This window comes from Schistocerca nitens, chromosome 2, assembly GCF_023898315.1.
Source record: "Schistocerca nitens isolate TAMUIC-IGC-003100 chromosome 2, iqSchNite1.1, whole genome shotgun sequence".
In the NCBI taxonomy this organism is placed as follows: Eukaryota; Metazoa; Arthropoda; class Insecta; order Orthoptera; family Acrididae; genus Schistocerca; species Schistocerca nitens.
Window position 1 is genome coordinate 1186737214 of NC_064615.1, and position 25298 is coordinate 1186762511.

Here is a 25298-nt window from a genome sequence, read left to right on the forward strand (position 1 = left end):
GATGACATTATAAAATTCACTCCCGGTTAGTCGTAAAAGTCATAAAATCAGTTCCTTCTTTGTCGCTGCATCTGTCTCGACCAGCTGCTGCTGCTCAGATCGGGAAAGATAAACGTAACACTGGCCAATTATTAAAAATTAAAATTATTTTCATATTTGATGATGAACCACAGAGATATGTATGAAAAATATTCATTAACTTCCCCAATTTCCTGTTTTATACAGAATTTTATTTACTTATTTATTTTTTAAGGAAGAAACATGTAAATAATTCACTAGTCATGTGACAGATAAATTCAGCAGATGCTAGAGGAAACATCCGTAATTTATTTCTTAAGTCTCTCCTGATACAGTTGGAGTTACAAATGATGGCAGTCGAGTGTAGCCTCGTTCTGTGCACCTCTGCCAGTTATCCTCCGACAGCCGATGAGCGTTCAGTGATGTTCTGAGCACTTTGCTATGAATGTTGTATCCAATGTGGGCATTAAACGTGATGGCAAGCAGTTATTCAGTGAATATATTGCAGGCTGTCATCGCTGACAGTAGTGGTGAACAAAAATTCTACACAGTCGAGCAGCAGACATAATTTGCAGGTTAACACTATATTCAAGTGCAAAGCACACATCTGCGCTACCACAACTGTTGCTCAGAACCGGTAACAGTACAGTCCCCACCTGTGCCTCGACCTGCACGAACTGCCAGTGTTCACGAATCGGACTGTAGTTGTAGAAGTGGTTCTAGAATGAAATATCGGATATTGTTGTGAATGTTTTACTGGCGCAAATGATCGATATCTTTGGGTGTGATTTACGCGATGTTAATGCTTCAGTAAGAGCCCAGCAGTGTGTCCATCACAGCTAAAGATATCAGTCAGTTGCGCTTGTGAAATGCTGTCTGCATTTCACAAGAATATCTGATGTTTCATCTGAGAATGATTTCTATAACATCAGTAATGATCATTACAAAAATACATAAAAACATCCTCAAGAAATTTCGTGATTTGCAGTATGTATTAATAGTAGATTTATGTCCTGAAACGTTACCTGATAAAAATAATTGGAATTCAAACCAGGACCAGCAACTCTCTTTACAACAAAGCTGTTGCTGGCAGGAATTCTACCACGTTTCTTGATTAGTAAATGGAAGACAGCGGAGTCCCAGACCAGACGTAACCAATATCGCAAAATGCCCACTGAAACATAAATTGTGACACAACATAAATATACTCTCTTACATTCGACGGACACGTAAAGGAAGACAGCACCTCGTGCATTCAGTTAATTAAAAAAAGCATTGTTTGGTTTGGACACATTAGAAAATGTTTGTTTTTGCAATTTAGTCCTATGTGATACTTCTCAAGTAAAAGAACTGACAGGAAGGGTTTAATGTCTTGCAAATAATGTGGTCATTAGAGATGGAACACATGCTCAGTAAAACATGAATAAGAAAGTTAACAGGCTGCAGAATGTCTAAAAGAACCATTTGGACAATGCCTGAAGTTATTCAGGAAAACTGTTAAAACATAAAAAACTGTAAAAGATACAAAAAAGGATTGCCAGATGACAGTCCAGATTTCACTCCTTCCGAATACAAGGATCATCTTAGAATAAATATTAAAATCTGCCCCTTTATAGGTTACTGTTTTTCACTGATGATCTCTGTTTGTAAAAGAGTGTTTCTAGGGGGAAAAGGGCATAATTAATGCAAATGGAGAAAAGAATATTACACAAGCAGCTATATGTGACTATTGCAAGATCACGTACAAAGTGGATTGAAGAAAGAAAAAGAAACCTTGGAGAAAAAAAATGAGAGCTCCTTGGAAACTATGAAAATTGAAAGACAGTTGCTTTGCATGATCCAATATGGTCCAGCTGCACATAATAATAATAGTAATAAACCAATAAATGTACATAGAACTGTCTTATATGAGACACACTCAGAAACACTGGAATACCAGAAACTGTATGCAAGATGGGTCCCAAAACAGGTGAAAAGCACAAGAAAAAATTGGATCAGTAGTGTCTGCAAGTTTCTTGAGAGATTTGAACCGAAAGGTGAAGATTTTCTGAGCTCTACTACGAGTGGAGATGAAATGTGGTCGACTCATTACATGCCTGAGTCCCATATGCCAAAATATTCAAAACCACAATTTTGGACAAAAATAATCATGGCCTCAGAGTTTTGAGACCAAATAGGAATCATTTTGGTCGAGTCTCTGCCTTAGGGGCAGACCATCAATGCACAGTGATATGATGAGACCCATAAAATTTGCAAAAGGAGTATTAAAAAAAAAAAATAAGGAGAATGTTGACGAGAGGAGTGTGCTCATTGCACAACTATGCCCATTTTAACACAGCCGCAGCCATGGTAGCAGTAGATGTTAAAACTCTTTCAGTTTATCTTAAGAAATGTAATATCCATATTGTGAAGGTTATATCAATGCTATAATGGATGCTATAAAGAATACATGGAAGTCACAGATTGGGTGGTGACTGATTCCTTTAAGGGGAGGTTTACTATCTTTAGGTTCAAAAAATCGATATTTTTTTTTAAATTGCATTTTTGGATCCATAAAAGTGTTTAGAATCCACCCCCGAAATGGTTTTTCTGAATACGGAATGGAAATGTTTGTTATTCACGGTTGAACAAAAAACTGCACCTGCCTGAAATTGGCCTTTTTCACGCACCAGTCTTTCTCTTTCAGAGGATGAGTTATTGTACTGGTGCTTGGGAGAAAACACACAAAATTCAAATGAAAGTTTCAACGTGTGTGTTTGGAAGCTAGCCCACAAGAATTTGCATTCTGGTGCAAAGACTGTGGAGACTGTGACTTTCCTGGCAGTGAGCAGCTTCAACGAAGGGTTTTCAGCAATTCTGAAGACCGTGCCAATGGTGGATGTCACCCTGGGACTCTATTCGATGCAGTTCACCAAGAGTTTGGATGACCACCGGATTCGAGCAGCCGAAAACTGCTTGTCACCGGCCGTACAAGTGGCTCTGGAGCAGTGCAGGATGGTCCAGATTGTAGAATGCCCTCTATGAGGAAGAGGAAGGACTAGTTTATGGACCCAGAATAGCAGATTGAACGTGAGTTGCATAAAATTGCATTTATGTGTAGTCAAACCTTCAAATGCGTTTTTCTCGAAATGACACTTTTTTTATCGCACGGTACGGTAACTTCGAATCTACTGAACCGATTGGCACGATTCTTTGTTTCCGAAGAAGCTATCTATGTTGTCTAGGAGTTGTAGCACTTTTATTCCAATACATCAACTATAAATATTTTTACTTGGCCAACAAAGTCGAAAAATCGATGGAAAAAACCCTATTTTCTTATTTTTTTTTTTTTTTTTCAAATGGCCACCATTTTGTTTCCTATGGTCCAAATAAGTTAAGTGAGTTACAACTCCTAAAGAATCTTACATACTTCCCTAACATCAACTCAATTTTGATTTCAGAGAAGCCAGCTGACCTGTGACATACTGTGCGTGGAGGTGTACATCGAAATTTTGTTTCATTCCGACAGCACTTGCGCCTGTGCTCTTTGACATTTCTGGTCGAAGAAATTCCAGTTTGTACAGTAAATATCAATAAACATTTTTACCAAATTTGACAATGATATCTATAACAGATCCCGAGGAAAAAATTCTCAAAGAACATTCTTTTTTTGGGTCAAAGATAGTAAACTTCCCCTTAATGACGTGTTTCAATTTATACATCATCAGATTATTCAGAAAAAAATCAGTAAAGAGCCATGAATAAAACATAATGCATAGTATTAGTTAACAGATCACTAAGATTACACAGGAAATAAATCAAAGTACAATGTGAAAACATGCCAAGGTTAACGTGAACATGTCATACATAGGTATGGAGCCACGTATCTTATCTGTATGATAATGCAAAAGTGAATCATTACAACAGTTGTAACTTTCAAGAAGACAAACAGGCCACCTGGCAGCACCACTGGTGAGCATTAAGACTTAAGACCTAATTATTATAATTAATATAAGACTTAGTTACTATAATCCCATCAAAATGATGAAGATATGACCTGAAACCATGTATAATTACAAAGCAAATGTACATCAAATCAAAAACTACAAAATAACAACTGTATTAAATACAAAATCAAATCTCATGTTGTAGGTGGGAGGGGAGGTGGGGTAGGAACCAATAGTGGAGTGCAGGATAAAGGCGGGAGAGGCAATCCATGGATTGGTACAATAAATAAACTTTTTATTACAGAACACTTAACGCTGCGGTAGTCACATGAATTTTTGTTACGCTATTGGACCTGTGGGTAACAGCTATCACCCACCACTGTTTTAAATGTTATTTTAACAATAATGAAACAAAATAGGATATATATACTTGCATAATGATATATGGTGTACAAATAAAGCAGAGAATACACTTTATACTCAAAATTTCAGAGAACATTCACAGTGTGAGTAAATGGGTGGAGGAAGTTGCTCATAACAAAGAATGTTTTCTGATTTTGTATGAATAAAACTAGAGGGGGTTCTCACAAGTGGAGAACATTCTATGTTTTTTGAACTAAGCTCTACAGCATACTCTGACCTGAGGAAGTTCTGTTGAGGTTAAGTTTCACTGACCTTTTGGTAGCAATGGCAAAATTCATGTTGCTTGGTAGGCAAAAGAAAGAACAAGAATATACTTAGCCCAAAGAAATACCGAAGAGAGAAACTGTAGAAGTTTATGGGGGTTTAACAATAAAACATTATTTTCCTGGCAAGTTTCCTTCTACAAAATCATGAAAGAAGAGAGTGCGACTTTTCAAAAGAAGTAAAAATTAACACATTTTTGTTGCTATTTAGCAGACCCAAGTTTTCACACTGACATACAAGAAGACTTAAGTCTACACCAAACAAGTCACTGACATTTCCAGATGTTCACCATCATGTCTTCCCACAGCATAAATCTTCTATTTTGTTATGTTAGAAATATATAGGCGGATCAGAAAAATTAATAATTAGTTTATTACAAATGTAACGATCTGTTTCTCATAATGGGTGACTGCTTAAATATTTCAGTACAATGAAAACTCAGACCAAAGTTGCAAATTTCACTTTTTTTATTCACCTGATAACTAATTTCACACCAAGAGCCATTTCAAATCAATCTAACACAGTCAGAAATGGTATTTCCGAAAATCATGTCAAAAATGTGAATAAAAAAAGTGAAATTTGCAACTTTAGATTGGGATTCATGTTACTGATTAACAGAAGTTGCTGACCCACAGTTATTCCAGCATGTCAGAAGTTTGTGTACATACCTGACTGGCGAGCAGACCATTATGCATCATATTTAACCAGAATTATTCTGTGTTAGAATGCTCTGACAGAATTCCGGTTTGGAGTAGATGAAAATGCCATGTACTCTTAAGATTTTGTTCCCATAATGTGTTCACCTAATTGGAATAGCAAACAAGTTTCCTGCATGTCGAAAATTCAGTTATAGTGCAAGAAAACGCATTTTCGTAAACTGTCAGTAAACGTCTTAACAATTCATTGCGGCACATAAAAGTAAAATTGAAACATAGTGCAACTCTTCCAGAACACAGTGATGCCAGTTGCTTGTATGTACCCTGAATAGTTCAATGTAGTGTAACAGAACCCCTGCATTCTGTGCCGAATGCAGCAACTGACACGCACTAAGAAGCTTCTTGAGAAGGAATGGAGGTAGTGAGAAGGAGCTCCCTGCCAGAGAGTATGCTTCAAAATTTTTATTCATATGACACTGAGAACTTACTCAGAGAATGTTCTTGTGCTCTGAGAATCTTCTCCAGAGGATGTTCTCTTTTTTTATTCATTCAACTCATAGGATACAATTAATTACTCAACTCCACACTTGAAAGCAATATATTTATTATAACATTCACATATGATTTCTTTTAATAAATCAAACAAAAGTGAACCTATACAGCAGAAAAATTAATAATAAGTGTTGTTTGTGAACCATATGCTGCAATACAACTTCCCCCTAAGGTAAGTCTTTCCGCTCCCGGGATTGGAATGACTCCTTACCCTCTCCCTTAAAACACACATCCTTTCGTCTTTCCCTCTCCTTCCCTCTTTCCTGATGAGGCAACAGTTTGTTGCAAAAGCTTGAATTTTGTGTGTATGTTTGTGTTTGTTTGTTTGTGTGTCTGTCGACCTGCCAGCACTTTCATTTGGTAAGTCACATCAAAAAAGAAAGAAAGTGATGAGACTTACCAAACAAAAGCGCTGGCAGGTCGATAGACACACAAACGAACACAAACATACACACAAAATTCTAGCTTTCGCAACAAACGGTTGCTTCGTCAGGAAAGACGGAAGGAGAGGGAAAGATGAAAGGAAGTGGGTTTTAAGGGAGAGGGTAAGGAGTCATTCCAATCCCGGGAGCGGAAAGACTTACCTTAGGGGGAAAAAAGGACGGGTATACACTCGCACACACACACATATCCATCCGCATATACACAGACACAAGCAGACATTTGTAAAGGCAAAGAGTTTGGGCAGAGATGTCAGTCGAGGCGGAAGTACAGAGGCCTCTGCATGTAATGGGTTGAAGGTGTTGATCTACGTAGGCAGAGATACGTTCTGTGGGGGCTTGGTAACCAGCTACAATGGGGCGGCTGGGATGATTGGGTTTGTGAATTTTAGGAAGAAGGTAGAAGGTAGGGGTGCGGGTTGTCGGTGGGGTCAGGAGGTTGATGGAGTCAGGTGAAAGGTTTTGTAGGGGGCCTAAGGTTCTGAGGATTCCTTGAAGCTCCGCCTGGACATCAGGAATGGGATTACCTTGGCAAACTTTGTATGTGGTGTTGTCTGAAAGCTGACGCAGTCCCTCAGCCACATACTCCAGACGATCAAGTACCACGGTCGTGGAACTCTTGTCTGCCGGAAGGATGACGATGGACCGGTCAGCCTTCAGATCACGGATAGCCTGGGCTTCAGCAGTGGTGATGTTGGGAGTAGGATTAAGATTTTTTGAGAAGGATTGAGATGCAAGGCTGGAAGTCCCTGGAAGGTTTGGAGAGGGTGATTTTGAGGAAGAGGAGGTGCGTCCTGCTGTGACGGAGGACGGAACTGTTCCAGGCAGGGTTCAATTTGGATAGTGTCTTGGGGAGTTGGATCATTAGGAGTAGGATTAGGATCATTTTTCTTCGTGGCAAAGTGATACTTCCAGCAGAGAGTACGAGTGTAGGACAGTAAATCTTTGACGAGGGCTGTTTGGTTGAATCTGGGAGTGGGGCTGAAGGTGAGGCCTTTGGATAGGACAGAGGTTTCAGATTGGGAGAGAGGTTTGGAGGAAAGGGGAGCTGGAAGTGGGAGGTTGAGTAGAAGGGAGAGACTGGGTTTGTGTGCAATGAGAGGAGGTTGAGGTTTGCTGGAAAGGTTGTGAAGGGTGAGTAAGTTGCCTTTCCGGAGGTGGGAAACCAGGAGATTGGATAGTTTTTTGAGGTGAAGGGTGGCATGCATTTCTAATTTGTGGTTGGCCTGTAGGAGGATGCTCTGAACAGCCGGTGTGGATGTGGGAGAGGAAAGATTGAGGACTTTTATTAAGGATAGGAGTTGACGGGTGTGTTCATTGGCTGAGTTGATGTGTAGGTGAAGGATTAGGTGGGTGAGGGCAATGGAATGTTCAGTTTGGAACTGGTATAGGGACTGATGGAAAGAAGGGTTGCAGCCAGAGATGGGAACTTTAAGTGTGAGGCCTTTGGGGGTAATGCCAAATGTCAGACAAGCCTGAGAAAATAAAATATGTGAGGGTAATCTGGCTAGGGTGAAGGCATGTTTGCGGAGGGAATGTAAATAAAACTTAATGGGGTCGTTGTGGGGGTGTTGTGAGGGTGACATGGTATTAGAAGGTGGAAAGTGTAACATGAGGTTGAGATGAAAATGAAAATAACTGGAGAAAGTAACTGGAGATCTGTTGTGAAAAAAGGCGAAAAAGTGTTGGTTAAAGCTGGGCTATGTTGATCTTGTGGTGAACTTGGGTTGGTAGACAATGATGTGCACATAGGTTAGGTGGTTGTGTTGCCGCCAAAACACGTTAAAGGATGGAGAGATTCGGGAAAATTTCGAAAAAACGGCGTGTAAATGTATTTTGTGGTGGCAGATTACGAAAATGACCTTCATCCTGACCCACAACTTCTTCACTTTTGAAGGCCAGACATACCAACAATTAAAGGGAACAGCCATGGGTACCAGGATGGCCCCCTCATACGCCAACCTATTCATGGGTCGCTTAGAGGAAGCCTTCTTGGTTACCCAAGCCTACAGCCTAGGTCTTCGTGGCAAACGAATCTGCTCCAGTCCGGAATCCCTGAAGCATTACACCAACAACCTGACAACAGATTTCGCATCCCGCAACTACCCTCCCGACCTGGTACAGAAGCAAATAACCAGAGCCACTTCCTCATCCCCTCGAACCCAGAATCCCCCACAGAAGAACCACAAAAGCGCCCCACTTGTGACAGGATACTTTTCGGGACTGGATCAGATTCTGAATGTGGCTCTCCAGCAGGGATACGACTTCCTCAAATCCTGCCCTGAAATGAGATCCATCCTTCATGAAATCCTCCCCACTCCACCAAGAGTGTCTTTCCGCCATCCACCTAACCTTCATAACCTGTTAGTTCATCCCTATGAAATCCCCAAACCACCTTCCCTACCCTCTGGCTCCTACCCTTGTAACCGCCCCCGGTGTAAAACCTGTCCCATGCACCCTCCCACCACCACCTACTCCAGTCCTGTAACCCGGAAGGTGTACACGATCAAAGGCAGAGCCACGTGTGAAAGCACCCACGTGATCTACCAACTGACCTGCCTACACTGTGATGCATTCTATGTTGGAATGACCAGCAACAAACTGTCCATTCACATGAATGGACACTGGCAGACAGTGTTTGTTGGTAATGAGGATCACCCTGTGGCTAAACATGCCTTGGTGCACGGCCAGCACATCTTGGCGCAGTGTTACACCGTCCAGGTTATCTGCATACTTCCCACTAACACCAACCTATCCGAACTCCGGAGATGGGAACTTGCTCTTCAATATATCCTCTCTTCCCGTTATCCACCAGGCATCAATCTCCACTAATTTCAAGTTGCTGCCACTCATACCTCACCTGTCTTTCAACAACATCTTTGCCTTTGCATTTCTGCCTCGACTGACATCTCTGCCCAAACTCATTGTATTTAAATATGTCTGCTTGTGTCTGTATATGTGTGGATGGATATGTGTGTGTGTGTGCGAGTGTATAGCCGTCCTTTTTTCCCCCTAAGGTAAGTCTTTCCACTCCCGGGATTGGAATGACTCCTTACCCTCTCCCTTAAAACCCACATCCTTTCGTCTTTCCCTCTTTCCTGATGAGGCAACAGTTTGTTGCGAAAGCTTGAATTTTGTGTGTATGTTTGTGTTTGTTTGTGTGTCTATCGACGTGCCAGCGCTTTCGTTTGGTAAGTCACATCATCTTTATATATATATATATATATATATATATATATATATATATATATATATATATATATATAGTTTAATAGAGGGAAACATTCCACGTAGGAAAAATATATCTAAAAACAAAGATGATGTGACTTACCAAATGAAAGTGCTGGCAGGTCGACAGACACACAAACAAACACAAACATACACACAAAATTCAAGCTTTCGCAACAAATTGTTGCCTCATCAGGAAAGAGGGAAGGCGAGGGGAAGACGAAAGGATGTGGGTTTTAGGGAGAGGGTAAGGAGTCATTCCAATCCCGGGAGCGGAAAGACTTACCTTAGGGGGAAAAAAGGACGGGTATACACTCGCACACACTCACATATCCATCCACACATATACAGACACAAGCAGACATATACAGAGGCAATGAGAAAGAGACAGCTAAAATCACATGACATCATGACATCAAGTGAGCATTTTTACAGTTATTTACTTTGATATTTAAAGCCACCACACATCAGTTGTGTGGCAGTTGTTGAAGCCATACTACCCTATCACCGAGCGAGGTGGCGCAGTGGTTAGCACACTGGACTCGCGTTCGGGAGGTGAACGGTTCAATCCTGCGTCCGGCCATCCTGATTTAAGTTTTCCGTGATTTCCCTAAATCACTCCAGGCAAATGCCGGGATGGTTCCTTTGAAAGGGCACGGCCAACTTCCTTCCCCATCCTTACCTAATACGATGAGACCGATGACCTCGCTGTTTGGTCTCTTCCCCCAAACAACCCAACCCAACCCAACTATACTATCACTGCCATCATACGTGCAATTACATTTGGCTACATGAGAGGTCTAGGAGAATTACAGGAAATCACTTCTAGAAGTGTATGAGAATTCTGTGATGAATAAAATCTCTGTACACAAGATTCTGGGGGTTGGCAAAAGCATACATACACGCCTGCATATGGGGACAATCACTTCCAGTACTGTATCAAAAGTTGCACTATCAACTCGTAAAAAGTTATAATAATCTTTTTGTTTTGTTTAATTTCAATTCTCTCAACAAATTTTCATAAGTAATCTTTGACACTCCCAGAACCAATTTTATTCCACCATTTTTTTTAAATTTTTTTTTATACTCAGGGCAAGGCAGAGACATATTGCACAGTATTACTGTGCAACATCGTTGTGAATATTATTGACCATATGGGGGGGGGGGGGGGGAATTTAGTAACACTAAAAGAATAAAAACTATCCTCTGCTACTGATCTACAAAATCTGTGATGCAAGTCCAACAGTATGTTGTTGTTGTTGTGGTCTTCAGTCCTGAGACTGGTTTGATGCAGCTCTCCATGCTACTCTATCCTGTGCAAGCTTCTTCATCTCCCAGTACCTACTGCAACCTACATCCTTCTCAATCTGCTTAGTGTATTCATCTCTTGGTCTCCCCCTACGATTTTTACCCTCCACACTGCCCTCCAATACTAAATTGGTGATCCCTTGATGCCTCAGAACATGTCCTACCAACCGATCCCTTCTTCTGGTCAAGTTGTGCCACAAATTCCTCTTCTCCCCAATCCTATTCAGTACCTCCTCATTAGTTATGTGATCTACCCATCTAATCTTCAGCATTCTTCTGTAGCACCACATTTCGAAAGCTTCTATTCTCTTCCTGTCCAAACTATTTACCGTCCATGTTTCACTTCCATACATGGCTACACTCCATACAAATACTTTCAGAAATGACTTCCTGACACTTAAATCTATACTCGATGTTAACAAATTTCTCTTCTTCATAAACGCTTTCCTTGCCATTGCCAGTCTACATTTTATATCCTCTCTATTTCGAGCATCATCAGTTATTTTGCTCCCCAAATAGCAAAACTCCTTTACTACTTTAAGTGTCTCATTTCCTAATCTAATACCCTCAACATCACCCAATTTCATTCGACTACGTTCCATTATCCTCGTTTTGCTTTTGTTGATGTTCATCTTATATCCTCCCTTCAAGACACCATCCAGGCTACAACCCTGTCTTACTCCCTTCCCAACCACTGCTTCCCTTTCATGTCCCTTGACTCTTATAACTGCCATCTGGATTCTGTACAAATTGTAAATAGCCTTTCGCTCCCTGTATTTTACCCCTGCCACCTTTAGAATTTGAAAGAGAGTATTCCAGTCAACATTGTCAAAAGCTTTCTCCAAGTCTACAAATGCTAGAAATGTAGGTTTGCCGGCCGAAGTGGCCGTGCGGTTAAAGGCGCTGCAGTCTGGAACCGCAAGACCGCTACGGTCGCAGGTTCGAATCCTGCCTCGGGCATGGATGTTTGTGATGTCCTTAGGTTAGTTAGGTTTAACTAGTTCTAAGTTCTAGGGGACTAATGACCTCAGCAGTTGAGTCCCATAGTGCTCAGAGCCATTTGAACCATTTGAATGTAGGTTTGCCTTTCCTTAATCTTTCTTCTAAGATAAGTCGTAAGGTCAGTATTGCCTCACGTGTTCCAGTATTTCTACGGAATCCAAACTGATCTTCCCTGAGGTCGGCTTCTACTAGTTTTTCCATTCGTCTGTAAAGAATTCGTGTTAGTATTTTGCAGCTGTGGCTTATTAAACTGATTGTTCGGTAATTCTCACATCTGTCAACACCTGCTTTCTTTGGGATTGGAATTATTATATTCTTCTTGAAGTCTGAGGGTATTTCGCCTGTTTCATACATCTTGCTCACCAGATGGTAGAGTTTTGTCAGGACTGGCTCTCCCAAGGCCGTCAGTAGTTCCAATGGAATGTTGTCTACTCCGGGGGCCTTGTTTTGACTCAGGTCTTTCAGTGCTCTGTCAAACTCTTCACGCAGTATCGTATCTCCCATTTCATCTTCATCTACATCCTCTTCCATTTCCATAATATTGTCCTCAAGTACATCGCCCTTGTATAGACCCTCTATATACTCCTTCCACCTTTCTGCTTTCCCTTCTTTGCTTAGAACTGGGTTTCCATCTGAGCTCTTGATATTCATACAAGTGGTTCTCTTTTCTCCAAAGGTCTCTTTAATTTTCCTGTAGGCAGTATCTATCTTACCCCTAGTAGTGAGATAAGCCTCTACATCCTTACATTTGTCCTCTAGCCATCCCTGCTTAGCCATTTTGCACTTCCTGTCGATCTCATTTTTGAGACGTTTGTATTCATTTTTGCCTGCTTCATTTACTGCATTTTTATATTTTCTCCTTTCATCAATTAAATTCAATATTTCTTCTGTTACCCAAGGATTTCTACTAGCCCTCGTCTTTTTACCTACTTGATCCTCTGCTGCCTTCACTACTTCATCCCTCAAAGCTACCCATTCTTCTTCTACTGTATTTCTTTCCCCCATTCCTGTCAATTGTTCCCTTATGCTCTCCCTGAAACTCTGTACAACCTCTGGTTCTTTCAGTTTATCCAGGTCCCATCTCCTTAAATTCCCACCTTTTTGCAGTTTCTTCAGTTTTAATCTACAGGTCATAACCAATAGATTGTGGTCAGAGTCCACATCTGCCCCTGGAAATGTCTTACAATTTAAAACCTGGTTCCTAAATCTCTGTCTTACCATTATATAATCTATCTGATACCTTTTAGTATCTCCAGGGTTCTTCCATGTATACAACCTTCTATCATGATTCTTAAACCAAGTGTTAGCTATGATTAAGTTGTGCTCTGTGCAAAATTCTACCAGGCGGCTTCCTCTTTCATTTCTTAGCCCCAATCCATATTCACCTACTAAGTTTCCTTCTGTCCCTTTTCCTACACTCGAATTCCAGTCACCCATGACTATTAAATTTTCGTCTCCCTTCACTATCTGAATAATCTCTTTTATTTCATCATACATTTCTTCAATTTCTTCGTCATCTGCAGAGCTAGTTGGCATATAAACTTGTACTACTGTAGTAGGTGTGGGCTTCGTATCTATCTTGGCCACAATAATGCGTTCACTAAGCTGTTTGTAGTAGCTTACCCGCGTTCCTATTTTCCTATTCATTATTAAACCTACTCCTGCATTACCCCTATTTGACTTTGTGTTGATAACCCTGTAGTCACCTGACCAGAAGTCCTGTTCCTCCTGCCACCGAACTTCACTAATTCCCACTATATCTAACTTTAACCTATCCATTTCCCTTTTCAAATTTTCTAACCTACCTGCCCGATTAAGGGACCTGACATACCACGCTCCGATCCGTAGAACGCCAGTTTTCTTTCTCCTGATAACGACATCCTCTTGAGTAGTCCCCGCCCGGAGATCCGAATGGGGGACTATTTTACCTCCGGAATATTTTACCCAAGAGGACGCCATCATCATTTAATCATACAGTAAAGCTGCATGCCCTCGGGAAAAATTACGGCCGTAGTTTCCCTTTGCTTTCAGCCTTTCGCAGTACCAGCACAGCAAGGCCGTTTTGGTTATTGTTACAAGGCCAGATCAGTCAATCATCCAGACTGTTGCCCTTGCAACTACTGAAAAGGCTGCTGCCCCTCTTCAGGAACCACACGTTTGTCTGGCCTCTCAACAAATACCCCTCCGTTGTGGTTGTACCTACGGTATGGCTATCTGTATCGCTGAGGCACACAAGCCTCCCCACCAACGGCAAGGTCCATGGTTCATGGGGTGGTCCAAGAGTATAAAAAGGTGAAATTTTACATGACAACATGTTTGAAATCCAGTCCATGTAGCTAATAGATAATTAACTAATATTAGCAATTAAGTATGATAATGACACTCTTAATGTATTTTAGAATTTGTGTTTCATTACTATAATTTACTGACCTGTAAGAATTGTTAGTGAGATGAGAGGACACACAACACAGGCTACAAACAGAGCCAGTGCAGGCTGGAAGCAGCCCTGGATACCTATGTTCCACAGCACAGCCTCCAGGATAATGAAGTACTGATTTCTGCTTTTGTCGGGGCTGTCCATGTCATACACTAATACCATAAATATGTGTAAGCACAGTGTAACAATTGGCATCCTGCAAAAGAGTGTGTTGGTTAATATGAATTTTCTTCTGAGGCTAACGGAAACATATTCCTAGTTAAGAATTACCTGCGTACCTTCACACTCTCCTTCCTACCCCGACCTCCAACCCTCACTCTCTCTTACACACACACACACACACACACACACACACACACACACACACACACACAAACAAACAAACAAACAAACAAACAAACAAATAAGGCATTTTCAGAATGAAAGTGTACTAGATTTCTAAATTTTTTTAGAAAAAAATGTATTTGAAAATGAAAAAAAATACAGGATATTGTTGATGCACTCCACACAATTGTCATCGTGTTCAGTCCAGGTGCTGAGCTGTGGCACAATCTTCTTTATACCTTCCTTGAAGAACTCTCCTGCCTGCTCCTTCCCCCACTTCAGAACATCTTTCCGCACATGCTCATCACTTGAAAATTTTATTCCACTCATTTGTGCCTTACGCAGGTGAAAAGATGATAATCTGAAGGTGTCAAGACACGGGTATACCGGGGTAGTGGTTCAAAACATCCCAACCAAATGAGTCCATGAGTGTGTTGATGCCTAAGACTGTGTGAGGATCCGTTTTGTGCAAGAGTCTCGATCCTCTTATCAGTGTTCCTCTTCTTTTGTTTTGAATGCTCCTTTTGAGATTTTTTAGGGCCTCATAATATCGCTGAGCCTCGACGGTCTCCTGCCGAGACAGAAATTCGACCGTAATGATGCCTTTTTGGTCCCAGAATGGTTTTTTTCTCAAAACTGTGGTTTTTAATTGTTTTGTAGATGGGGCATCGGTTTGACACCACCCACATCCCATCTCCTGTCACAACAGAGTTCAGAAAATCCTCGCCTTCCAATTCAAGTAACTCAAGAAACTCACAGGTGCTATTGACCCGATTATCTTGTAATGTTCTGTTAGCTGTTTTGGGGCTCATCTTACACACAGTTTCTGGTATCCCAGCATTCCTGTTTGTGTCTCGTATGACAGAGTTCTGCAGAGTTGTGGGAATATCACACAGACTTCATCCACTGTCAATCAGCAGTCTTCACGGACAGTTTCCTCGATTTTTTTGCACCAATTCATCAGTCAAAACAGGTCTTACACACCTCTATTCATCTTGGACATTTATTCTGCCTCCACTAAACTTCTACATTACTTAAACACACTCATTGTGTTCATAATACCTTCACCGTAACCACTTTGATCTGTGAAAAGATTTCAGAAGGTGTTATTCCTTCTGTGAGTAAGAAGTGGATCACGGCACATGGCTTGCACTTAGTGGCATTTCTTACTGTCATCTTCTGAGCAACTGTATATCACAAAATGAGTTTATGTGCTACCATGTTCCTACAGTGCTCACACTGGTCAGTGGATACCCATCTACTACTCAATATTGTCAACACTCAAAAAACACAAGGTGTGATTGAAAAATACAGTGAATACTTCCATTAGAAATACAGTGAATACTTCCATTAGAAGCAAAGTGATAAGGTTACATGGAATCTGATTTACTCACCCTCAAATTACTGTCTTTGGCTAGCAATGCACTTATTCCAACATTGTACCCATGACTGGAAGCATTTCTGGAAGGCTTGTTATGGAAGGGCATTCTGCTGCTGTGTTGTGGGCATCTCAATGTCAGGAATAGTTGAAAATGTTTTCCTTTAAGCACAGTTTTAATTTTTGGGAAGAATCAGAAGTTGTCTGATGTTAAATCTGGTGAGTAGGGTGGATGTCAACAGACAGGAACACTTTTTCTGGCCAAAAACTTATGAATCAATGGTGAAAGATGGTTCAGTGCACTTTTGCAATAAAGAAAGAAGCCACTGACCCATTTATCATTCTCAAATAGTCCACAAATGTTGCAGTATGCCCCTGAAAAAGTCGATATTTACAGTTGTTCCCCCTGGAACTCCAATCACATTATGCCCTCAACATAAAAAAACAATGAGCATAACTTCGATATTCTGTTTGGACTGAATGCCTTTTTAGGATGAAGAGATTCATTGGTTTTCCATCGGAAACTCTAAATTTTCATCTCAGGGTCAATTTACAAGTTTGGAGATTAAGCCTGGATCTGAATGAAGCCAATCCTTCTACTCCATGCAAACTGACACACAATTAACCTTCTTTTCATCATTCAAAAGTCTTGGAACCAATGTTGCACTCACTTGTCTGATTTGCAAATTGTTGGTTAAATGCTTTGCACGGACTTGTACAAGATGCTAAGTTCTTTGGTAAGCTCTTGCACAAGATGTTAAGTTCTTTGGTAAGCTCTTTAACAGTTATTTGCCTGTTGAACAAATAATTTTTGCCACTTTTTGTATGTTTTAGAGGCTACTGGAAGTCCTGAGTATTACTAGTTTTCTACCAACTCATTTCCACTTGTAAATTTCTCATACCACTAGTAAACAGTATTCAGTTACAGCATTATTCTCATACGCCAATTTCAACATTTCATAAGTCTCATTGACACTTCCTTGCAACTGGAAACAGAACTTAATGTGCTGTTTGAAATCCATGATGCCCAACAGATATGGTAAACATAACCTCACTCTTGCATCTCTGGACATTGACTGACAAATCAGAACATGTTACAACTTGACACTTTCTGTCTCAGTGAAACACGCTATTGGACAAATTACATCAAATGGTTGCAGTTGCTGCTAAAAATATTCATCCACCATATTTTTTACATATGATGTAATCTACATTTCTCACAACCAGTACACTAGTCAAAGATATCAACTGAGTTACAAAGTATTGCATTCAATTACTACTTATATGAACAGTTTGATGAAATGAAACTCTGCACCTACACTGAAATGTTGAAATTAAGCTTCCTTTATGATATTCTCCTGTTTTCTCCATTGGCACAGGTTATTTGATGACACTCTATATATTCATTAATAGTCTTTCTTTTTTTTTAATCCTATTACGGGACACAGAAAAATTATTTATTTTCATCTTTCATTCAAATAAATGTCTCCTGTCAGTAGTTCTTTCAACCTATTCTTGATTTCTTCTGTGACTGTGTAAAATTTTACTTATGAAATTTTCACCTGTTTTGTCCTCAGTTGGCAGTTTCCTTATTTGTTGTGTTTAATTGTCTTCATCTGTGCCACAACTGAAAATTATGATGTATGTTTATAACATATGCACAAGCACAAGCACATGAACTAACAAAGAAAATAAACTCTTTTCAGTACCACTACATTATCAAATGTAAGGAACAATACGTATCAGAAATCAATCAGTCTTTTTTAAACTTAAAAGTGTCTAAATGACATGAAACAAGAAGCCCTGAAAACATAGGAGATACAGCATCAGAGCCAGAGTTTAACAGAGCTTTGGAAGACTTGTGAGTATATAAGACAGAAGACAATGAAAATGTTCCTTCTGAATTTCTAAAATCATTGGAGCAGTGGCAACCAAAAGATTATTCAGTCGGTCTGTAGCATCTACAAGTCTGTACACACCATCAGACTTTTGGAACAATATCATCTGTGCAGTCCCGAATGTAGCCAGGGCACAAAAAAATTGCACAATCAGTTTTACCTCTTGTTGGTCCAAGTTGCTGACAATATTATCATTCAGAAAAATGGAAAAGAAAACTGATGTGTACAGTTTCTGTTCTTTTACCATCTGGTGCCCCGCTCACAGCTATCAACACAACCTCCCTCTACACTATGTACCCCAGTTCCCACAGTCTTGCCACAACTGAAAACTAGGTGTTGACATATGTATTAATGACCTGATGTAGTGCGTGTTGTTTATAACATTATGTCGAAAGTTATAGTTACAGATTAATTGGAAAAAGAGTGGAGGTATGTATTAGTTTGCATACCTTACATGATGCTGTTGGTTATTTATGTAGATAGCTGGTCTGCTACAGAATCTACAACTTCTCAGCTGCAGACAGCAAAATGTAATTTTTATTTTTCTGTTTATTATGCATTTACAAACAGAAATGGGTATATATCACGTTTTTTGTGTGTAACTTACGGCTTTGATGATGTAGTGTTTTCTCATATGTTGTCGGTGAGGTCAATAGGCTGATTTAGTGACCTATGGTCGCTTGATAATGCAATTTCACAGAATTTTTGAAACATGGGCAGAGTTTTCAATGCTATTACGTGTTGTTGTGCTATCAGGTGATCTGCAAATGTTGTGTGTGAGCTATTGCTTTTCAGTGCTCTTAGATGTTCTGTATACCTGGTTCTGAAAATCCTGCATGTTTGACCCACAGATTGACACCAGTTGCAAATAAGTCAGTATAGGCCAGGCTGGCTGTATTTGTCAGTGTTGGTGGTATTTCTTCCATGACTGCTTTGTATTGTGATGTGGTTCTGTATGCTATGTTGAGTCCTTGTTTCTTTAGTATATTACCCACCCTATGTGTGACTTCGTTGTTGTAAGTCATTACGTGCCATTTGTTGCTTACTGTCTGCTGATTTGTTGTGTGTTGTGTTGGGTTTATTTGTCTGTGTGTTTTATGGTTGTGTATTGTTTGTTTTTGTATTTTGTGGTTTATTTTGTCTACTCTCTTTGCATCATATCAATTCTCCTATGCAATTTCTTTTATTATGTTCAGTTCTTGTGTGTAATCATGTTTGTTCATGGGTATTTTGTTCAGTCTGTGTAGTAAATATCTGAAGCTCGTTTCTTTGTGAGTTATGAGGTGATTGGATTGGTTATGAATATTGGTGCTGGTGATTGGGGGATTTTCAACAAGGGTAATTTGATCATAGTCTTAAAGAAACATTGACAAAACATTAGAATTCATCCAAAGTAACAACATCACAGAGTTAAAAAGTGATCCAACAAACCAATATCAAAGTAACTTACAGAAAACCCTGAAAAACATAGAAACAATTTTCACAGAAACACAAATCAAAAGAATGATACAGAAAAATCCCAAGGCCCCCACCCTAAAATCATTGCCTTAAGTTCATAAACCTGGAATACCTCTATGTCCATTGATAAACTTTACCAAAGCACCAACAAACTACTTAGCAAAAAACACACACTCTGGGGGGAGGGGTGGTGGGGGGTGGGGGGCAAGTGGGGGGGGGGGGAAGAAAACATTCTTTCTCTCTGCTCCAGTCCCAAACATCACAAATGCCAAATACCCTTCAAACTTGCATGCCTCGCCCAGCCAAACACACTACAAAACAAATGAATACCACACAGTCACAACAACACATAATGACGGTGAAAACTCTGCCCATGTTTTAAAAAATTGGAGAAAGTGCATTGTCAAGCAACCATAGATCACTAAATCAGCCTATTTACCCTGCCAACAACGTATGAGAAAACACTACAATATTAAAGCTGCAAGTTACACACAAAAAAGTGACGTATAGCCATTTCCATTAATAAATGCATAATAAACAGAAAAATAAAAATCACATTTTGCTGTTTGCAGATGAGCAGACTAGCTACCAACATAAGTATCCAATAGCATCATGTATGGTATGTAAACTAATGCATACCTCCACTCTTTTGACAATTAAGTTGTAACTATAACTTTCAACATAATGTTATAAACAACACACAGTGCATCAGGTTGTTAATACATGTCTCAAGTGTGAACTATGAACAAATGATGTATAATACAGGGTGTCCCACTCAAACCTCCCCGATTTCAAAGATCCAGGGGAAAAAAAAAACACAGTAGATACGACAATGAAAAATGCACCACTCTGTAGAGCAAGCATCTCAAAGAATTGATTTATTTATCACAAATACACCTCTGCATGTGAACTATTTGTAGCATGAAGAATATCAAGCCTATATTCAATTTCTTGCCAAGTTCTTTGTAACATTTCCCCTGTTATTGTTGCAATCGCACTAGTGATACAATGTCACAATGTAGGAATATTGTCCACTTTGGTCCCATACATGCAGTCCTTCACAAACCCCCACATGAAGAAATCAAGTGGTATTATGTTGGGTGAACATTGTGGCCAGGCAATGGGTCCTATGTCTCCCATTCAACGATTAGGATTGGGAAATTTCCTATCCAGGAACTAGCAAACAACCACTGACCAATGCAGCGGAGCTCCATCATGTTGAAAAATTATGTTGGGTTGCAAGTCTTGTATCTGAGGGTACACAAACTGCTCCAACATGTCCAGATACACTGACCCATTCACTGTTTGTTCCGCAAAGAAGAACGGTCCAACAATCCTGTTGGGCATTAGCCCCCACCAGATGTTTAGTTTAGGGCTATCACGAACATGTTCAATGACAACATGAGGATGAACCCCAAATCCAAACATTATGCCTATTAATCCTTCCCGATAGATGAAAGGTTGCCTCATCTGAGAATAAACATCTTTCCAGGAAGCTGGCTTCCATATCAATACACTGTAGCATTTCCTCAGTAAATTGTTGGCGTCGTTTGTCGTTCGGCGTCAGATGTTGCAGAATCTGCACTTTGTAAGCACACATACAAAGATGCTGGTGAACTACATGATGCAATGTTGATCAAGGTACATCAGGTTGCCTAGGTGCTTGACGAACTGACTTACATGGGCTTCTGAGAAACGTTTGTCTGATGTCCACCACTGTCTCTTCTGAAACTCCAAAATGTGCACTGCCAGAATGTTTCAGAACACTTCCTGTTGCCAGAAACTTCCTATACCATTCCTTAATTGTTTTCACATCAGGTGGATCACATTCATACACAAAATGATAATTTCTTTGCACAGTAATCGGCGATTTTGTTTCTGCAAACCACACTACTGCTTGCGCACTCTGCTGTGGAGTCGCCATTTTCGCTACATGCAACCATGCTGCACTCTGGCAATGATACTTGGCACTTCTGATGCAGGAATATAAATTCTTTGAGATGCAATGTGGTGCTCTTTTCATTGTCATATCTACTGTGGTTTTTCTCTCCTGGGTCCTTGAAGTCAGGGACGTTTGCAGGAGACACCCTGTATTTTACAACAAATATTCATTCACAACTGTAAATATTATGTACCACAAGTTTCGCTAAATGTTAATATGTAACAACAATTTTACAGTAAGAAAATTAAAAAATAACCCACTGAAGAGAGCACAAAAGTGCTGAAACATGTCTGGGTAAAACAAAACTGAAAAGGTGTCTTGCATAAGGCAGAATTCCTCATCCCATACTAAAATACTTAAAAAAACAATTAGTATCACCAAAATACCAAGAAAAATCCCCATTTTATCTATATGTAGTTTTTTATTCTCTTCCCACAGAACACCAGCATTCTGCAAAAAACTATTTGTGAAACCCAGATCTCAAATCATGCACCTGCTTCATATTCATTGATAACTTCACGATCTGGACTGAGGGCAAGAATACCATAAAGCCATTCCTACTCTGGAACCACAATACTTTCTTCCTCATTCACTTCATCTAGTCTTCAGCCCAACAAGCCTCCTTCCTCAATGCCAATCTCCACCTTCAAATGACTCAATCAGTACCTCTATCCACACAAAAATTAAAAATCATGAAGTGACTCCATTTCATCAACTGCCACCCATTCCACATCAAGAAGTCCCTTCCGTACAGCCTACCCACCTACGGTCATCACATCTACAGTGACTAGCAGTTCCTCTCCAAATTTACTGAATTATCCTCCCCACATGTCTACAAACAGATGTCTCACGCTTTGATTGCCCGATCACCTACTGTACCGTGTATGCACACTCTCGGACCACAACGGTACACCCCGCTCGTGTCTCGGTACTGCCCGGACTGGAGCAACTGAAGCACATTCACCGCCAGGGTTTCAACTACCTCTAGCCGTGCACTGAAATGAGAAATCTCCTCCCCACTATCGTCCTTACCCCAACACTGCCTCATCCAACAGCTGACCACCCGAACTACAAAATATGTTTGCCTATACCTATTCCATTCCTGCTACCAACCTCCTGGTCTTGTAGCTCACATTCGTGTCATACATCCAGATGTGAAACCTGCCTGACACGCTGTCCCACTACCGCCAACTCCAGGCCTCTCATAGGCCTCTTCCACACCATCAAAGTCAGGACCACGTGTCAAAGCAGCCATGTGATCTACCAACTTAACTGCAACCATTGTGCACCATTCCACGATCACTAACAAGCCGTTTGTCTGCAGAATGGCCACTACCAAACTGTGGCCACGAGACAGCCAGACCACCTTACTGCCAAGCGTGCAGTCCGAGAGAGTGTACGTGATTTCAGTCCTGCTTCGCAGCCTGTGCCGTATGAATTCTTCGCACAAAAATTAGCTTTTCTGAAAACGCATATGGAAACTCTTGTTACAAAAATGTCCTTCACTATTGTAACCCACCTTGCCTCAATCTTGGCTAGTCACTGTCTGTTAACTGCCTAATCTGTTGCTACAGGAGGTTCATTTGTGTTGAATGAATGTTTTGGCTCTTAAGTGAGAGTTACTCTAGATAACACAATAGATACTGAATTTAATTGATGAAAGGAAAAAGTATAAAAATGCAATGTATGAAGCAGTCAAAAGCTGACCTCAGAAAGATCTGTTTGGTTTCCAGAGAACAGTAGGAATGTACAAGGCTACACTGACCCTATAACATATCACAGTAGATAAAGTAAAAGAAGGCAAGCCAATGCTCACAGTATGTGTAGATTTACAGAAAGATTTTTATAATACTGACTGGAACACAACCTTTAAAATTCTGAATGTAGAAGGAATGGAGGCAAATGGTTATCTACAATTTGTACAGGAAGCATGTGGCAGGTATAAGAGTCAAAGGGCAGAAAAGGGAAGCAGTAGTCGACAAGCGAGACCAATTTGTACACTAAGAAAAGTGAGACCAATTCGTACACTGAGCAAGCAGTAAGGAAACCTAAGAGACATCAGTAATGGGAATTAAAGTTCAGAGAGTAAATAAAAACTATGAGATTTGCAGACGATATTGTAATTTTGCATGAGATGGCAAGGGAATTGAAAGAGCAGTTGCACGGAATGGATAATGTTTTGAAAAGAGGTTATAAGATGAACATCAACAAAAGTAAAACAAGGGTTATGGAATTAAGTCAGTTAAATCGGATGATGCTCAGGGAATTACATTAGGTAACGAGACACTAAAAGTTGCTGATGAGTTTTGGTATTTGGGAGGCAATGACATGAAATTTGAACAGAATATTATCAAAGAAGGGGGAAACAAAACAAAAAAATTAATGAAAATTTTCCCACTAGACGGCCCTGCAAGTGGTACATATGCGCTTTTACACACTATTCTTACTGCTGAACACACTTTTTTTTTTTAACTTTAGGTACACTGTTCCAGAAGACAGATCCATAAGGCAACAGGAAGCGACAATATGCAAACTTGTCTCCAGGTCAACACTTCTGAGGGCACAATATGCCACCTTACTTTTTTTCCACATGTACACGCCATTGTAACTTGTTACCATGCTGAACCCCAAGGAATTTTACACTCTGTGGTTCATTCAGTGTAGAGCCATTAACGTCTACTTCTGGTGTTAAGGAAACATTTCTGCTCATTCAAAACAAGTGTGTGTGAGACTAAGACTCACATTGTTAGCTGCGAACCACTCGTAGGCCTGTTCAGTTGTGTCCGATAGGGTCAAGTTCAGACCCTCAATCAGTACACTCGTGCCATCGGCAGATGTTACAGTTTGTGAACTGCACTTTCAAGTCACTGAAAGAAAATTTGTGTTCACTGGAAACAAGAGTGGACCCTGTATTGACCCATCTGAGTACCAGGGATGCTATAACATATTAGTTTTCTAAATACCATTTTGTGATCCACACAACTGAGCTTCTGGCAATGTCTCAGAGTACACCAAAAAACAATATAGTTTTTATTGTTTAGCTCTGTTAGCACTTTATTTGTAAGGTTTTTAGTTGCTTTATAAAAGCAAAAATTAAAGGCAATTAAGAAGGTCTTGTCAGTTAAATGAGTCTGTATTCTATCATAGGCCACTTTCCCAAACACTTCTAAAGAGACTAGAAGCAATTTGTAATTAGAGATGGGTTGCTTATCTCCAGTTTTGTATTCGAGTGTTACCACAGCATACTTTAGTCCATCAGGAAATGTGCACTGAATTGTTGATTGATAACTTAGATAGCTTAAGGGTAATCCTGTAAGCACAACATTTTAATATTCTGCTAGAAACAACATCATAGCTAGCAGAATCATTGCTTTTTAGTGATGTGATGAATTCTGTAATCTCCTCAGGGGTTACATACTTTAAACTGATGTCCATTGCTGGCACAAGTATGCCTGTGCAAGTAAACCTAATGCACCTGTACCTTAATGTTTATTACTGAGTGCAGTGTTTGCAACCAAATCATTTTGCCTTCTCTCTCTCTCTCTCTCTCTCTCTCTCTCTCTCTCTCTAATGTGGTACAGGAGGTTTCATTTTTTAATGACATAATGGAGGACTCAACAGTACTGATAGTAATGGAGTTTCAAATCCTGACTACTGCTTTCTCTCCATATTGTGCAACTCTCTCTCTTCCTACCTTAATCCCATGAATCATCCACCCCTTATCCTTGGTTCTGTTCAGTTTTGCCCTTATTTGTTTTAAAGTTTTGTAGGAATATGTTCAAAAAGAGTTAAAGTATCCACAAGCATGGTCTGCTTTATAAAATTCTTCACAGAGTTTCTCTCTAAGCACTATGACTGAGTCATTGTTCATGATTCTGCAATACAATATTTTTCTTCTATGAGCAGGCCCTAACTGATCAATAAATTTTATTGTTAACATTTGACCATGATGATCAGATAAACCAGGTAAGTCACTGCAGTTTGTTGTGTCTAGAACCCAAATTGTCAGTAGCTGCTGCATTTTGTCCTTCAATCCTCAAAGGA

The 25298-nt window shown here is 40.1% G+C and overlaps 1 protein-coding gene across 1 annotated transcript in view; it reads right to left on the reverse strand.

Annotated features, from left to right (window-relative positions):
- Nucleotides 1-25298, reverse strand: part of LOC126237522 (uncharacterized) — a 797357-nt gene that overhangs the window by 103357 nt on the left and 668702 nt on the right. The window contains exons 18-19 of the mRNA XM_049947691.1: nt 14248-14450; nt 1044-1192 (exon numbers count right to left, since the gene is read on the reverse strand). Coding sequence (XP_049803648.1) covers nt 1044-1192; nt 14248-14450 — 352 coding nt within the window. The remainder of the gene's footprint in view (nt 1-1043; nt 1193-14247; nt 14451-25298) is intronic.